This window comes from Panthera tigris, chromosome F2 (genome assembly GCF_018350195.1).
Source record: "Panthera tigris isolate Pti1 chromosome F2, P.tigris_Pti1_mat1.1, whole genome shotgun sequence".
Taxonomy (NCBI): domain Eukaryota; kingdom Metazoa; phylum Chordata; class Mammalia; order Carnivora; family Felidae; genus Panthera; species Panthera tigris.
In genome coordinates this window covers 74010662-74028706 of record NC_056676.1, presented here as the reverse complement: position 1 = coordinate 74028706, position 18045 = coordinate 74010662, and the positions used below count along the sequence as shown (strand labels likewise).

General features: G+C 50.5%; 2 protein-coding genes across 2 annotated transcripts in view; one reads left to right on the top strand and one right to left on the bottom strand.

Moving 5' to 3' along the window:
- NDRG1 (N-myc downstream regulated 1) overlaps positions 1–4737 on the top strand; it is a 54444-nt gene extending 49707 nt beyond the window's left edge. The window contains exons 15-16 of the mRNA XM_042973616.1: positions 686–737; positions 3622–4737. Of these exons, the coding sequence (XP_042829550.1) occupies positions 686–737; positions 3622–3833 (264 nt within the window). The 3' untranslated portion in view covers positions 3834–4737. The remainder of the gene's footprint in view (positions 1–685; positions 738–3621) is intronic.
- Positions 4738–13509: 8772 nt separating this feature from the next.
- Positions 13510–18045, bottom strand: part of CCN4 (cellular communication network factor 4) — a 32151-nt gene continuing 27615 nt past the window's right edge. Inside the window, exons 4-5 of the mRNA XM_042973075.1 lie at positions 17013–17206; positions 13510–15135 (exon numbers count right to left, since the gene is read on the bottom strand). Of these exons, the coding sequence (XP_042829009.1) occupies positions 14836–15135; positions 17013–17206 (494 nt within the window). The 3' untranslated portion in view covers positions 13510–14835. The remainder of the gene's footprint in view (positions 15136–17012; positions 17207–18045) is intronic.

Sequence of the window (18045 nt, the reverse complement as noted above, 5' to 3'; positions counted from 1 at the left end):
TATCCGTCAATCTTACTTCCCTTTTAGTTATTCACCATCCTTTCTTCCTTCCATCTCTCCAGCCATCCAGCCTGCTCTTGAGGCTGAGAAGGAACTGCCTTGAGAACACAGAGTTTAGAAAGCCCTGGATTAATCCGTAGGACCCACCCACCGCTAACTAATGGCAGGACCTTGGACGGATTATTTGCCTCCATGACTGTTCAGCAATGAAATCTATGTGAAAACGGCACCAACCTCGTATAGTTGTTGTCAGGGGAAAATAAGGTAGTGCCACAAATGCCCTCAGCACCGCGGGTGGCACATGATGTTGGTGCCCTTACATTCTAGAGGCTGAGTTAGACACATCAGCTTATCAGTGTAGTCTTCTTTATAGAACCTCTCAGAAGAAAGCGCGGCTCTCTGTTCTTGTTTCACAGGCGAGGTCGTATAACCTGATCAACCCCCACCCCCACCCCAGCTACGAAGTGAATTTGAAATTTTTCTCCCCAGCCAAAGCTGACTTTGGTCCCCGTAGTATCTCATCGCCTTTCCTTTCCTTTTGTGTGTTGTTCTAACAACATGTGGTGGCCTTCTCCCTCGGGTCAAGCTCTTCAGCGAAGGTGACCACGGACACAGCTCCACGAGGCCATTCATGGTCTGGACCTCCGGCGACTGACCGCACTCTCTCTCTTTTTGTCTCTTGCAGCCGGCCAAGCTTGCGGAGGCCTTCAAGTACTTCGTGCAGGGCATGGGATACAGTAAGTGTGGCATTTCCAAGCAGGTGGTAGGTGGAGGGCAGGTGTGGGAATTGAAAATACGATGACCCGAACCGGGTTCGGATGAGTACTCTGTGTCACCTTGGCCACCTTCAGCTTTTTGCAAACTGGGAAGGTCAGGAGAAGAAATATTTAGGTGTGTGGAGGACAGAGGGCAGCGTAGAAATTCTAGCGTCTCCTTTATACCACAGGGGCTTCTTCTGTCTCCACTGGTGAGCAAAAGTTGTTTTACAGCAGGGAATTTTCTGTAGGTTTAGCTGGGGACTAGCTCGTTAAGCACCAGGAAGACAAGAGCGAAGCCATGAAAACCTTTTACCTGTTGCCTACATGCTTTCTTAAGAGCCTTCCAGTCGTAGGTGATGATGATGGTGTTGGTGCTGATGATGAAAGAGCGTTAGTACATCCTTCATTTTTTCTCGTTTCGTCATCGCGACCATCCTATGAGAATACCCTTCTCTCGTTTCACAAGTGATGGCCCTAGGCTTTGAGACCTGAAGCAAGGAGCAGAGTGGGGATCTCTGACAGTTCTTTGAAAACTGTAAAGCTTCTGTGCCGGCAGGTGAGAAAGTCGCTTCTGCTCAAGACCGTGTGTCTTTGCTAACCCATTAGATTAGGGCATTGAAGGATAAATACGAGCATAATTCAAGACCTTGTGGTTTCTCACTTGATGACTATAGTTGGTTGGACACCTACAGCCCTTGTTCATAAATGCAGTCCTGTGACCAGAACAGGCAATGCCGAGTTCAAGCAGCTGGGTTCCAGCCACAGGGGGTGCCCGTTGACGTGTGAGCCATGATGGGGTCCTTTTGACTCTTTCTGCCTACTGTGTAGAATTATAATTTATGTGCTCATCTTAACTAGGAAGTCTGAATGTCTAATCTCTTCTGGGATTTTCCCCCCCCCCCTCTGAGACTGAAACTATTTGTTCATTTAAAATAGTAATGACGTGTTTGGTAAACTGACCACAGTCTTAAGATTGGCCTCAGCCATGTTTAGTTTCTAGAGAGGCCAAGAGCTGCTGAGCCTGATTTATATACTTCGGGCAGAGTCTGTGTCCCGAGGTGCCCTATCCCAACAGAAAACATCTGCCTGTGGGTCTCCTGCCTTTTGATCCGCTTTCCCCACAGGAAAGTGTGCGGGCAGAGACGGTGCCTGGAGGATGCCGTCGGGCAGGCTTCATTTACCTGGCAGGGCGTGTGTCATGATTCGTTTGTCTTGGGCCTGCCCTGGGTTTGGATTTCTGCCTTGAAAGTGTATTCTGGGGAGAAAGGAAGTGAAAGGCAGGTTTTGTTCCATCCGACACACACACACACACACACACACACACGCACACCAGCTTCTATTTCCAGAAAGCTGAAGCATCCGGCAGGTTACAGGGGAAGACGGCAGGAAGGCATTTAGTCCCAGAGGCGTCAGCCACAGAAAAAGCGCGTCGTCGTCTACTCGAGTGCCTGCCTGTTCAAGCTGGGCCAGGCCTGGCTAGCTCTTTGCCCCCGTGACACCATTCTGTAGTCGCCAGAGCCCCGCCAAGGTCGGCCAAACTCTCAGATTTGGGGTTGAGGAGTAGGTGAGTGGCAGAGGTGAGAATGATCTCAGTTCTCTCTGGATTTAAACACTAGCTCTTTGAGAAGGGAATTCAGTACAGCAAAGACGAATTCTCTTTGTGGGTATGTGTCCCAGAAAGCCAACTCCCACGCCCATGGGGCGAATAATGTGCCACCTCAGATGGCGATGTCTGTTGTTCAGCGTGGCCTTCGCAGTGATGCTTTATTTGGGTGATGTGCTAGCTTCCTGTAGCTGCCCTGAGAGCTCCCCACACCCTGGATGGCTTAAAAAAGCAGAAACTTATTCTCTCATACTGCTAGGGTTCTAGGAAGCCAGAGGTCCAAAATCAAGAGAGATGCAGGGTCATACTCCCCTCAGAGGTTCTAGAAGGCTCTTTCCTTGCCTCATCTCAGCTTCTGGTGGGAGCTGGAAGTCTCTGGTGTTCCCTGGCTTGTAGCCACATTACTCCCATCTCTGCTCTGTGGTCACGTGGCCTTCTTCCGTGTGTGTGTATGTGTGTGTGTGTGTGCGCACACGCACGCGTGCATTTTGCAGGGCTGTTCTGTCTCCTCTTCTGAGGAACCAGCCATTGCATTAGAGCTCACCCTAATCCGGTATGGCCTCACCTTGTCCTATTGGCAAGGACCCTATCTCCATTCTAAGATTCTGGTCGATATGACTGGGGGGGGGGGGGGGGGGGGGGAGGGGCAGGGTTCAGTCCTGTACTTCCTTTCACTTTCTCAGCCACCTGCTACGTGCAAGGGCATGTTCAGTCCCGAAGAGTGGACGGTGCCATTGATCGTTCCTGGAAGCTCACGGGCTTCTCTGGAAGAGATGGCAGGTGATGGCTGGGCCGCAGACTTGCTGTGTGGCCGCGGTTCCCCCACCTGTGGCGGATGGGTATCAGCCCAGCCGGCCTGGACGATCTTCCCCACTCCAGAGGTTGTGGGTGGTAGGGGGTTGTGGTACACGGGCACACACGTGGGTTTTGCTGCCAGGGGATTGGCATTCCCATGTTACTGAAGGTGACGGAGGGCTCCGAGCCGGACTCTTCCAGAGTCACACAGCTGTGAAACAAGCGGCAGATTTGGGATTCAGACCCACCTGTAGGTTCAAGCCACCGTGTGGCCGCCGGTCCTTACCCCCATCAGAGCCTCACTTGTCCACCTCTGTGAGCGGATACAGGGAGGACAGAGAGCCTGGTGGCCGGATCGCCCCAAGGATGGACGGGTCAGGCACGAGGAGGCACCGTTGCCGACGGGCAGGTGCCTCTGAGGTTCTCCCCTCCCTAACCCGGTGCCCCCCACCCCTCTCTCCCCAGTGCCCTCGGCCAGCATGACCCGCCTGATGCGCTCCCGCACGGCCTCCGGCTCCAGCGTCACGTCCCTGGAGGGCGCCCGCAGCCGCTCCCACACCAGCGAGGGCACCCGCAGCCGCTCCCACACCAGCGAGGGTGCTCGCCTGGACATCACCCCCAACTCCGGGGCCACCGGCAACAACGCCGGGCCCAAGTCCATGGAGGTGTCCTGCTAGGCGGCCTGCGCCGTGGCCGTCCCCGGACTCTGGGCTCACGCAACCGCCCTTCCTCCAGCCCTTCCCGCCCTGCCTGCCACACCACACGTAACTCGTATTAACCCAAAGCTTATGGTGTAAGACAGCTCTGGGGGGACAAAGTTAGACCGGGTTTGTCGAGGGCGCCTCTCCCATCAGGGCAGGGCGGGCAGACCAAAGGAAAAGAAGCATCTCAGTGTCCTGTGCTCATTGGCGGGTGGCCTGGCGGCCACCCTCTTACCCTCCCTCAGAGACGCCAAACTGCCAAAAACAAGACGCACCGCCCTAGACGCTTCCTAAATCCAGGCCTAGGCTGGTTCTAACGGGCATTTTGTCGGAAGCCCAGCCCCTCTACTTCCTGTTTCCTCTCCAACTAAAGAACAACTGACCCAGTTCCTGGAAACAAAACCCCGTTCTGATTTGGGTAGGGGGAGAGCCGCGGATGGTGGGGAGCTCTTTTAACTCAGCAAAACAGGAAGCGGGAAAGAGGTGGACTTTCTGTGGAGGCTAGAACGCTTGGAAAAACAAATCTACGCAGTGAAACGTGAAGAAGTAGGTTTTTCAAGTTCGTGTATATATCCACTTTTTAATGCCGAAACACACAAGCCTGCTTTTCTGGCATCCTTTCAATGGGTGGTGAAAGCGGGAGACAAAATCTCCGGGCTTTCCCAGAGAAGCAGTCTTGGCAAACATTGGTATCGTGAATTCAAGTCTTTGGCTCAGCTGTCTTGCCTCCTCCACAGCCCCAGCTTCCTACCCCAAGTTCATGAGTGAGTGATCATGTTGTTTGTGGGGAAGATCATTTAGGTTTGCACTTGCTTTCTTTGAAATGGAGGGAAACATTCCAAACAGCTGTACCTGGACTTGATGAGTCTCCACGCATTGGGGGGGGGGGGCGGTGGGAGGGGGGAGCAGGGGCAGGGGAGTGGGGGTGGGGGGCTGTTTGGGTTATTAGATATACGGGATTTCTGTGGTTGTGATGGGATCCAGTACAATTGTGATTGCAGTCGATCCCGCCCTGGTTCCCGGGAATCTCGTGTGATTGAGTTAAATTCGGTTTCCGATCTTTGACAACTGGGGTTGAGTCTGAACTTGACGGCTGAGTGTTTCTGACCTGGTAACGTCACTGGATCTGCGGGTAGAACTGTTCTGCTCTTGTAGGGGGTGGGGATTCACACAGGGAGTGGTGGCTGAGAAGATGTAAGGATTCTGGAAAGTTCCATGGGATTTCCTTCCCTCTCCTGCCGTCCCCTCTTCCCTGCCCCTCTAACCTTTCGCTGAATGGGGAGGCACCACTGACATTTCTGGGCAACGTGAGCATAGCTGTCAAATTCCTATACTACTGCCTTTTGAGTTCATTTGGCTAACCATTTCTTATAGGAAGTTTGATCAGAGTGGATGGATCGTTGCGAATCAGCCGCTGGGGCCTGGTGCTTTCTGGGACCCTAGAGTTGGTAGAAGGAAGTATTCAAGGCTTCCAGGTTGCTTGAGGGGCAGTGACTCAGTTTACCGCACCTGCCACCTGGGAGGCTTCCCCTGACCTGTGCAGAAAGGTCAGGGGTCAGGGCAGGAGTGGCTGAATCCAGACAGGAAAAAATGTTGTGTACAAGGCTTTCCAGAGGAGTTTCTTAATGAGATATTTGTATTTATTTCCAGACCAATAAATTTGTAACTTTGCAGTGGCTTGTGTCTTTTTCCTCTGAGAGATCGTGTGTGTGTGTGTGTGTGTGTGTGTGTGTAGCCCCACCGTATAGGGAGGGGTCCTTCCTTACCTGGGACCTCCTGACACCTGTCTTGGAGCATTGCTGTCCCATAAGAATATGAAGCAAGCTGCAGATGTTAAGTGTAAATTTTCCAATAACCACATTCTAAAAGGAAGAAACAAATGAAATTAATTTTAATAATATATTTCACGTAACCCCAGCATATCCAAAATATTACCAGTCCAACATAGAATCCATGTAACAGCTAATAAGGTATTTCAGCATCTTTATACTAAGAAAACAGTGAGTATTTCACACCATAGCATCTCTCAATTCAGACCAGCCCCATTTCAGGGGCTCAGTACCTTGGGCCAGCACCGTGACAAAGGGTTAAAGCTTTTCAAGCTATATTTAGAAGGGAAAAAAAAATTTTTTTTTTTTTTACGTTTTATTTTTATAACAGGAAAGCATGTGATAAGACCACTCCCTTCTCACCGCCAGTGACAATTGCTATAATGTGTGTTTCCACTGCACTGAAAAATTAAAAAGTTAAAAAAAAAAAGTAAACACAACAGGTTTTAGTGTAACCTCCCATTTTTATTTAGGCTTTTTAGGCTTGGTTTCAAATTTACAGAACAATTGCAAACCTAGCGCCGAGTTCCCATAGACACCCAGTTTCCCGATTCGTAATATCTTCCTTTATTGTAATTGACCACAACTAAGAAATCGACACTGGCACATTGCTATGAGCAGAGCTCCACACTTTACTGGAATTTCCCTAGCTTCTGTCCCAGGATCCCATCCAGGATGCCACATTACATGCAGTCCTCATGCCTCCTTAACTTCCCCTGGCTTATAACTGAGTCTCAGACTTTCCTGGCTTTTGATGACCTTTTTGAGAAGCCCTCGTCAGGCATTTTGTAGAATGTTCCTCGATTAAGGTTTCTGTGGTACTTTTCTCATGGCTCAAGGGGGGTGGTGGGTTTTTGGAACGAAGACCACAGAGGCAAAGTGCCAGGCGATCAGCATGACGGGTCAACGAAAGAGTTACCCCGGATGCGGTTGACCTTGAGCACCTGGCCGAGGCTGTGGTTCCCAGGGTTCTCCACTGCCCTGTTACTTCTTCCACTGTCCCACACTCGTCCTGTGGAAGGAAGTCACTAAACGCAGCCTCTGCTCAAGCCCACCTCCCCTTTTTAAAATGTTTTTAATGTTTATTTTTGAAAGGGGGTGGGGGGTGAAGACAGAGGGAGACGCAGAACCCGAAGCAGGCTCCAGGCTCCGAGCTGTCAGCACAGAGCCTGATGCGGGGCTCGAGCTCACGAGCTGTGAGATCATGACCTGAGCTGAAGCCGGACGTTTAACCAACTGAGCCACCCAGGAGCCCCGTCCACCTCCCCTTTTAAATAGCTATCTTGCTGTTACGGGTATTGGCTTTTCTTCACTGGAAGAGTTTCTTAGAGTGTGCTACTCACTGAAAACTTGAAGTCTGCATTATGGTGGATTATGGTCTGATTTGGAATGGCAAGGAGTTAGTTAGCACAGTGCAGAAGGGCAAGAAGGCATTCCCAGCCAAGGGGCCAGTGTAGACGCCAGAGGATGGAAGACGAGTGCCTTTGTGAGGAGCCTGTAGTGTAGACCGGGGCGGGTGACCTTGGAGGCTGACAGGCAGTGAGGCAGTAAGAGTTGTATACGTGTAAGATGACGATTCCATTAGAGTCATGTGTAACTACCCAAATGTGACCACTGTGTGACATAATAGCTTATGCTTCTTTATTAAGTTGAATAGTGGCGTTGGGGCAGATCTCAACAGAATTTCTAGGTAGTGATAAGCATAAGAATATCTTGAGATATCTGCCAACCGGTGATACTGGGGTTCGTTGCCTATGCTTAAACGGAAGAGTGTGCTAAACCACAGTTAGACTGAACACAGAGATGCATTTGACCCTCATCCTAGTACGTGGCCCCTGAATTCTATCCCCGGACTGCTGGTCGGGCGACCTCAGGGTAAAGAGCTAGAGCGACCTCCTGCTCTATCTAGCTGCAGGAGAAGTTTTTTCCAATTGGCAAGAAGCACCTTCTCTGTGTCAGGTCCTGTGCGGGAGTCAGAACAGAGAAAGGGCAGGTGATGGTAAAGCCGAGAAGCAAGTTCCATACCAGCAGGTGCATACATCAGCTTTGGGGAGTGGGGGCATGGCACAGACCCCCACTGGATCCGCTGGGCTCAGCTCCTCGGGGCTCGGGCTTCCAGGGCGGGCGTGAACTGTTACAGGGGTTTGCATGCACCAGCAGCTACCGAGAGATAGGATACCCAGGAGGCTTTTCGCCAGCTGGGAGGTCTATTTCTGTCCTCCTAGCTACTTGTTTTGGTTTCTAGCCCCAGACCCTTGGGTTTCGGTAGTAGTTGGGAGACCAAGTGTGCTCTGAGATGACCCATGTGCAGGATCTGTGGGGACGGCCGAGGGCTTCAACTGTCACCCTGTTCATTGTCCCTTCTCAGACACAACCTCACTATTCGTCCTTGGATCGGACCCTCGATGTAGCCCCGATCCATCTGGTCACGTACTTGTCTTGGGCTTCATAGGCTGCGGGGAAATCTTTCAACGGTGTCCCACGTGGATTCCCAAGGCGGAAAGTGAAACCTGGCCTTGTGAGGTTGGAGACCGGATTAGGGAGGGGACCTGGGGAGCACATCAGTTTCGTTCTTTGCAAGATCAGATTTCTCTGTGCCTCCAAAGCCCAATAAAATGGTGGCTCTTACCCAAAGGCTGTGACCTTCAGGTTCTTAGATGCGGAACGAATCAGGTCTTTGTGTCTCCTAAGGGAAAGAATAGAATTGATTCAGCTTGATTTCGGTATCCACTTGCTGTCCAATCCACTATAACTGGGTTTGTCCTTCCCAACCCCCTCTCCCCACATGACTGCCTCAGGGGTTCTAAGCAACCAATGTCATTGTGGCCTGTAGATCGCCATGGGCTGTGCCCAGTTAAATTCATTGACAGCCAAACTCACTGTTGCTGGACAGGCCCTTCCTTATCCCTGCTCTGAGAAGTATTTGTTTAATGCCCCTATGTGACAAGGGCATCCTGCAGACACGGGCCCAGGAGTCCGTGCGGTATTTATGATGTGTACCCCCGTAGGTGTCCTTTTCTCCGATACGAGCATTTCTTTGGCATCTCCCGGGCCAGCACAGATGCCCGGCACCAAACAGGAGGCTTTTGTTAAACAGACAAACACTTCCTCGAATGATAGCAATATTTAGCAAGTATTGTTGTTTCCCCTTTTTAGCCTTTATCTGTGAGGATGAGTTATCTTTGCTTCACCGTTACGAAAGCCGAGGCTCAGAGAGACGAAATGGCTTGTCCAGTCATTTCTAAAATAAACTACATCCCTCGCTGCCTTTTAAAACAGTTCACTGAGCACATGACTAATGCAGCCACTATTGACGTCTTGGGATGCTAGAACATCAGTTCGTTCCCTGGACCGGACACAGATGACCTTAAGGCTCTTATTGCTTGTGGGGATATTTGTCTGTTAAATAGTCTCGCCCAGGCTTGGATGACCTTTCACTGTGTCTTCTCTCTGCTTCTTAATTCTTCTGTCTCGTCCTCTGCTGGCAGGCTGATGCTTCCTCGTGGCTATCAATAAGCCGGCTTTTAACAGCTTCCTCTCCCTCCTGATGGGAGTCATTTTGGCTCAGTTCTCTACTTGGAAGGAACTCAGGTGCAGCAGGACCTTAGACTTCTGAACACGTAGGATGCTTCTGCATTTTTATTTCATCAGGGAGGGGATCGAGAGCACTGAGATCTCGGCCACATGCTTTTTTTTTTTTTTTTTTTTTCCTTCACAATAAAGTGCTCTGGCCGTTTTCCCTCCATCCCATTTCGTGAAATTTCACCCACCTGATATCATCAGAAATGTCTCCCCTAATCTACACATTTCTCTTAATCTGGGGCATCTATAGGACTCCATGATCTAACTTCCAATTTTGAAAAAGGTATGCGTCAGGACAGAAGTGCTCTGGGAAAGGATTCACGTGGCCATTATCCTTTTCTTGGCATTGATTCTTTCCCTATTATAATAGCATGATGTGTTTCGGGGTTAGTGAACGAGGGGGATTTCCCCAGAAGGCATCAAACGTGTCTTTCACCCCATGTACTCGGCCATAGGCACATCTGTTCACGTGGCTATGCAGGTACTATGTAGTGCCCCGGGTTTGGGAGACAGAAAAGTATGGCACCTTTCCTGCCTTAAAAAAGCAGGGTGTTTAGGGGCGCCTGGGTGACTCAGTGGGTTAAGCGGCCGACTTCGGCTCAGGTCATGATCTCACGGTTTGTGAGTTCGAGCCCCGCATCGGGCTCTGTGCTGGCAGCTCGAGGCCTGGATCCTGCTTCGGATTCTGTGTCTCCCCCTCTCTCTGCCCCTCCCCTGCTCACACTCTGTGTCTCTCTGAGTCTCAATAATAAATAAACGTTAAAAAAATTTTTTAAAAAAGCAGGGTGTTTAATCAAATTATAGCACATAATGAAGACATAAAAAGAAAAGTTAGGGGATCAAGCAGCATAGGATTAAAATAAAAAAGCGTTCAATCAAACATTGGTGACACCTTTTCTCTATATTTGTTACTCTGAAATAACCATCTAAATAAGTAAAAAGTATACAGGCACATACCCTGACTCCAATTTTTGCTGTCGTTTTGCTGGTTATCCCCCCGTTCCTGAAGAAACTGAAAATCTGCCAATAACACCTGGTTTCGTTAAGTGCTTACCACGCGCCAAGCTCGGTCCTGGAACCCCGAATGCCATTTGCATTTTCCACATCACAACATCACCGCCACAAAGGCAGGTCCCATCCCATCATTTTCTGCATCTCAGAGCTGAGGAGACGGAGGTGCAGAGGGATTACGTGAGGAATTCCAGGAAAGACTGAAGTGTGCAAAGATCCACTCGACCCCCGAAGTCAGAGCGGTTTCCTTTTTTTTTTTTTTTAAGTTTTTAATCTTTATTTATTTTTGAGAGAGAGAGACAGAGTGCGAATGGGGGGAAGAACAGAGAGAGAGAGAGACACACACACACACACAGAATCTGAAGCAGGCTCCAGACTCCGAGCTGTCAGCAGAGTGGGGCTCGAACTCACGAACCGTGAGATCACGACCCGAGCCGAAGTCGAACGCTCAACCGACTGAGCCACCCGGGCGCCCCAGAGCGGTTTCCATTTTACCGTGCAACCTCCCCCACACGCCTCTTTACTCTCGCTGGTTCCTAAGGCAACTGGAAATCTCCATCTCTGTACATCTGATTCTCCAACCCCTGCTTCCCCAGTCCCTGCCCTGTGCCACACCCCGTGCTAGGCCCAGAGGATGCCATGATAGTCCCTGCCCTCAAGGTGCTAGCTGGAGATGTAGAAAGGCATTGAGTGAGTGAGTGAGTGAGTGCGTGAGTGAATGAATGAATGAATGAATAAATGAATGAGCAGTAAAATTTCCGGAGCTACCTTCCAGCGTGGACATACTTGTAGTGCTGGTCTTCTGTGAATTTCAGAATTCATACTTCGAAGCCCGTCTCCAAATTTCTAGCTATTTTTATGACCATATGTGAAATATCTGGGACCTAGTCTCCACCACCTGCACATCTGTGGAATGAACTCGATGTTCCACCGTGACGCATGATAACTGCACACACAAGAAGATCTGGTAAGTCATTTTGCTGATGATTTATTGCCTTAAGGACAAAAGCATAAACGGGGAATTTGCGCACCGAAAATCCTTCACGTCGAACAAACATGTTCCACGTTACACAAATCATGAGAAAAATGAGGAATGTTGTAAAACATGACAGATCGCCCAAGTGCTCTTTTTTTCCTCTGTTGGGAAATTCCAAAACATTCCTTCATTTGTTTTTTAGTCACTTGCAAAAATGGCAGTAGGAATACTTAAATATGAAGTCACAGTTTGGAAACAGATATAAACACACAGACACACACACACACACACACACGTACACGTATATGTGCATAGATACACAGTTGACCGTTCTGACCACTCATGAGTCCCAAGCTCTGCAGGCTTATTATTGCAGTTGCTTTACAGCAAGATAAGTCTTTAAAAAGCAGTGACTTAATTCAATAGAATAGTCAGGGGTTTCGTTGCTTCCCCATGATCTCTATGTACACACAGCACAATGTTAATGAGATTATAGACAACTGTATCGTTCAAACCTACTTGCTTGACTCCCTCTCTGAATCACCTTGAAATTAACATTGTCCAGACACAACCCTGTTGTCAGTAAAGCACCTCTTGGTACCTTTTGATTTCGGGGGCATGTGCACCGGGCTTGGGGTCAGGAGAGATGGCTCAGGGGTCAGACTGACCTTGGTTGGCAGTCCCGGTCTGCGGTTCCCTAGCTAGTAAGACACTGAGCGGAGGACATAACATCTATGAGCCTCAGCGTCTTCTCTCTGAAGCGGAAAACGATTATAACGCCAAGTCTCATAGGTTTGCTATGAGGACTAAGAAAGATACAGCAGGAAAGCACCTAGCCCAGGCCTGGCACTCAGTAAGTGCTCGCCAAGTGTTGACAATAAGGTTTAGCAAGAAGTGGTGGTTTGAGAATACAGGTTTCCTCTCTCCCCACCTAAGCACACCAGAGAAATTCACTTGAGGCGCTAATGTGAATTTCTTCACCAAAGGCTAACAAATCCTTCGTGTACCTTCCCCTTATCCCAGAACACGGAGTAACAAAGGACTGGAGACACCATCTGTCTTGTCTACTGGATGGCCTTGCCAATGAGACGCTCTTCTGGGGGTCATTCGTGCTCTTCCTGGAGGCTTCCCCAAGAGCCAGGCCGAGGGGAATAAACTGGAATTTGGGCTCCAATTTGTTTTGGCTGATTTCTCAGCCTCTTTGAGTCTCAAACTTCCCGTGTCTAGAAACGGGGACGAGAAGCTTCCTTCCAAATGTCGTGAATGTTAGTAAGATAATTTAAGCAAAGTGGGTGGCACCAAGGAGGCCTTCAAAAAAGGGGCATTTTTTCTTTGTGACTAATATTCCTAACTTTTATTGAGGTCGGTCACACCACTGCCGAGCGAATCTGACTGCTAGAAAGGTTTTCCTTGCATTGGTCCCAAGTCTCCTTCCCCGTGACTTCAGAACATGGAGCTGAGACTTTTCCCAGGGGGGCCTGCCTAGGACACGTCCATTTCTCAAAACCAATATAACCGGAGTTACCCCAGCCCACTCGGCCCCAGGGCACTCCCGGATTCCTCCATCCAGGTTTCCTAGGATCTTGGAAGCTATGCTCATGTTTCCAAACTGGGATGCAGAGTCAGGAAGAACCTCGCTCTTGGATTTCTGCTGAATTTCAAACGCGGTTGGCCGTCATCCGGTCCTGGTGATTTGTAGACCTCAGGTAATTTCACTCTGAGAAAATCCAACGTAGATCCACACAGGCTTAGAGAAGAGCTTATTCTTGGGGTAAACGCTCTTCACACAAAATGTCTTTTTCAACAAAAAAATACATTTGTTAAATATCCAGTGTCTCCTTCCTAGGGCACTTTAAATAAGAGTTGGCTGATAAGATCTGTACCTTTGGAAGAAGAGAGCCTCTGAGTAAAAGTAGGAACACATACACGGTGTCTTTTATTCCACAAATATATATTGAGGACCACTGTATGCCTTGTATGGACCAGGCGTGGGGGAGGTCATGGTCAGGAAGGCATATTTCCAGTCCTTTTTTCCTATTTCAGAACCCCTGGCCCACCAACACCGAATTCCCTCAGGAATAACCCGCACATCTCTCATCCGAAGCACTGGATAAACAAAACCATCTCTTAAATTCATGATGAGAGCTGGCTCCTGATCTGAAGGAGGGGAGGACCGATTCATGGAGTTTTGTCCATCCCGTATTTTTTTTTTTTTTTTTTTTTTTGGATGCTCAGGCACCTACATTACCTGAAAGCGAGATACGCTTCTCTTGGGAAAGGAGCTAGAGAGGCAGTGAAAAGAGTGAAAAAACAAGGGCAGGAAGTCGGTTACTCTGACATGTTTTCCTGCTCGACACGCTCGGGAGCTCTAAAAAAGTAAGGACAGAGACTCGGGTCGTAAAGTCAACAGTAAATATTTATATTCTGCTAACAAGATAAATAATAGTCTCATTTCCATTCATAACAACCTTCTGTTCCTTTTAAGCTTCAAGCCACTTTGGCATTTAGTCCCTGTTAAATATATTTCCGTTTCTAGACAACTGGTAAACCTGTCTTCACACCAGGACTGGGGGTTTGGGTCAGCAGACCCGAAATCTGTGAGAAGGGTCACTGCAGCAGAAAGAGCGGTGTCCTTGTGCCCCAGACTGATGCAGAGTGGATCCACTTCGTGGTTTGAGCCACATACAGCCTGTAGCTGTCTCTGTTACTTGAGGCGGGTCTGGCCCGGACTTCAGCGGGGTCTCCCAAGGCCCGTAAGAGCAGAGCAACGTCCCGGGATGCCACTCTCAGGGGTCAGAGGGGCCATCCTAAGGGCTCCCCCAACTCCCAGGAGCCCCGAAGCAGGGAGAGGGTCTGGATGCCCAGAAGAGCTGGCCAGCTGCCCGGTGTCCTGCTGGTCAGCAGCAGATTCACGCCAGGGTCCATCACTTCTGAAAATTGGCCGACCCTGTTCTGACCCTAGAGTATTGACTGGAGACTTTTCCCGTGAATAAGAATGAAAGTCATCAAATTGCATTTCTGACCAAAACGAACCAGTGTAGACCCTTTACCATGCAGGGGTGATGAGAGACTTAGCCCAAATCTTCGGAATCAGAGACACTTGGGTGTGCTACGGTCAGAACTGTCTATCAGCGTCCACATGGCAGGACCCACATAATAGACTGTTCCATTGTAGATCCCATCTGTGCTTCTGAACGGACCCAAAGAGTCTTGTGGTTTGGCATCTAGAAAGGGAAGGAGCGATGTGAAATGCCTAGCTGATTCTGTTCCTTGGAACTCAGGTAAGATCCAGCAGGACTTCCAGTGACTTGGACAGGCTTGGGTTTTGTCCAGAAGAGCTGGAGACAGTCACTTTGGAGCATATGCAGAACACAGCCAAGGAGAGAAGTCAGAGTCTGGGCCCGAGCAGCAGCAGAACGGGTCGTTTGGGTGGTTGGAAACAGGACAGGGGGCTGACGGTCTGGATCAGGATAGTTAGAAGTCAACGGGAAGTGGACGAAGAAGGCTCAACTGGGGGCCTCGGAGGGCTGGCTGCTTTGCACACACTGGGCCACGCCCGAGCCCCGTGTTTTGTACCCGTCTAATTGGCAATTTCTGGGAAGTCAGGATAGGATTCTAAGTCGGCAAAGATATCGTTGGGATTCCTACAACTCAGGTTGCAGAAGCAAGCGTTGATCCATAGGACCTGGCGGGAGAAGCCAGGCCCGTCGGGACATTGGAAGGAGACGTCGATGGTCTTGGACTTGTAGGGTATGCAGCACCTGCTGTCTGTGCACACCCCACAGTACTTTGGCCGGTAGGGACGCGTGCTGGTGCAGCCGGCGAGGGTGAAGTTCATGGATGCCGCGGGCTGGTACACGGCCAAACACTTCTTCCCTTCCTGCAGAAAAGGAGGTTTCAGTTGGGGTGCTCAGAGGATGAACAGTCACCGTCCTCCCTCCAAGCCCTCATTTCTCCCTTCGCACTCACCACGCAGGAACCCTCCACCTTTCTTTCAGGTCTGCAGCATCTTCAAGCGAGGTTGGACCTCCCCAAACACGGCGAGACCCAGACATATTATGCAGAAGCAACTGAAGGCCTCCCCGGGCCCTGCCTGGCATGCATGGTTCCTCCTCGCAACCTATAAGGTCTTCTTTCCTACCTTTCCACTTGCCCATGCCCAGGACTCTCTCACCGTTTTGCCAACGCAGGATGTCTGCGTAGCTCCCTCGGTCTACCAAGTGTCCCAGCTGCTGAGTGCTAGAACCATCACGGGGTTCCATGATCGGGGAGCTGCCCTTTCCCCTAACCTGTTCTTCCTCCTCTCCCCACGGACTCTCACACACATCCTCCTCGTGCAGCTTGCTTGCTCAACCAGAGTGTATTCTGGAAAACTAGCTCTATCTCCGCACTGGGCAGTGGGCCACTTGAGAGCAGGGCCCTTACTGTGACTCTACAATCTAATTCCGCACCCCGTACCTAGTAGGCACTCACTAAATTCATTGAACGAATGGCTCTCCCACGTGCTGGCACCACGCCAGAACCGGGGGCGGAGCAGGTCCAGGCCACGCAGGGCTTGACGCTTATACAGATCGAGGAGCCATCTTGGGTTCATAATTACAAAACCAAAATTGGGTGGGAAGCAAGAGGCAACAGCAAGGACTTGAGTTGGCTTTATGGTAGACCCACCTCTACCTCAAAGGCACGGTGCCTTCACCCAACTTGGGGCCTTTGTTCCCATCTTTCCTGCAGCTCACAACTCTTCCATTCACGCTCTCAGTTAAACCACATCTGCTGAGTACCTACTCTGCACCAGGCACCAAGAATATGGAGGCCAGCGTGGCAGAGGTAACTGATCAGAGAGGGAGCGGAAGAGAGAAGGGAAGAAGAAGGAGAAGGAGGAGGTGGAAAGATCCAGTTGGCTGGCACAGAGATAATGGAGTCAGGGTGGGGGACAGGGAGTAAGAAGGACTCGTGGGGGAGTGGAGCTCTCTTGTCCCCTGGGCAGTCCTCTCTTCGGCAGCCCCGAGATGCCATCAGTGCTCCAAAAATGGAGTCAGTGCTGAGTTTTCCTTTCCTTTCCTTTCCTTTTCCTTTCCTTTTCCTTTTCCTTTTCCTTTTCCTTTTCCTTTTCCTTTTCCTTTTCCTTTTCCTTTTCTTTTTATGTGGCACCAAGGCATGGGACCAGTCCCAAGACAGAAGTGAGGAGACCTTGAGTTAGAGAAATCAGACCCGTTTCTAACTACTGTGGCCCACTCTATCCTCATCCTTTAATTATCTTAGCCTCTCAACGCCGGAAGAGATGTCAGACCAACCCCAAGTCTTACCGATGAGGAGCCTGTGGCTCAGAGATGCAGAGATTGGCCACAGTCATGGGCAGTCAGCAGCAAATGGGCATTTGACTCCTGACTCCAGCTGTCCTGAGCCCTCTTTAGAGCTCTCCTACTGCCCAGTGTGACTGTCATGTCCGTGCACTTGGGTGTGGGCTGGGACAGGACCACAGGGTGAGTGGCAGTCAGTGAGGGTCCCTGAGCATCTCCACAGGAAAGCACTTCCAAGGGCCTCTGAGTTCTCTCCAGAGTGACCCTGACTCTGAGAATATGGTCACCGCAATGCTTCCGTTGACTGAAAGCCCGCTGATACACATTATCCCATGCAACTCTTCCGAAGGGGGCTTAACTCTTCCCATTTTCCAAACGGCCCCCTCGAGGAAGTGCAGGCGCCAGGCTTTAAGCTGGGCTTGTAAGATGCCTACCCCGCCCTGGAGGGTGGACTCACCTTGATGTGTGGACGGATGTCCACGTCGCAGGGCCGCAGGGTGCAGAGGCGGCTTTCCTGCTCAGGCCAGCACCGGGTGTTGACGTTGGAGATACGAGTGGAGACCCCCAGGCCGCAGCTGGTGGAACAAGGGCTCCAGGGGCTCGTGTAGGCTATGCAGTTCCTGTGCCACGGCTCCACCTCACCCGTGGCCGCTGTGGATATAGGGACCGGACTCCCTGTGAGTCGCCAGACGCCATCAGCCACTCCGCCCCACCCTCAGCGCCCACAGGGTCCGGGACCCTGAAGCTTCAAGAGGAAAGAAGTGGGCTATCTCCCCCCACTCCTGAAAGGGCAAGTTGACTCCTAACCCCTCCCCAGGGAGAGGAGGATCTGCTCTGGGCTCCTCTGCCTCTCTGGAAGAAAGATCATCTTTAGAGACAGGCGGACCAGAGTGCAAATCCTGCGTGACCACCTCCAAGCTGTAGGGTTCTGGGTAACTCACTCCGGGCCTCGGTGTCCTCGTTGGAACAGAACACCTGCCTTCCAAGGCTGGTGTGCCAAGGAAAGGGCCTGTTTACTGAGTGCATATCAGGCACCTGCAAGGTGCTATCCCTGCCCCTGCAGCGATCAAGTTTATTTGGAGAAAGTCAGAGGGAGTGTCTATCCCCTAGAGCCTAATAGCTAATCTGGGTGATGCTGAGGGCACAGTGGTTAAAGAGACACACAGGCTTCAGAGCCAAATTGCCTGGGTTCAACTATGAGCATGGCCACTCAGCAGTCGGGCAGCTTTCGAGAAGCTAACCCCACCTCCATGCCTCAGGCTCCCCACTTGCAAGAGGGGTTGACGCTAGCATTTCCCTCCCAGGGCTGTGGACAGAAAAGATGGGTCCGCACCTATGAAAGCCACAGGCTGTCTCTGGCCCTTAGTAGACTCTCAGTAAACACGAGCTTACGTGGTTTCTTGACTGTCAACTAAACACCAAGTCTTGGACGGTTCTATCCATGTGTGCATCCCAGCATCTAGAACATGGTGAGTGCTCACTTACTCTCT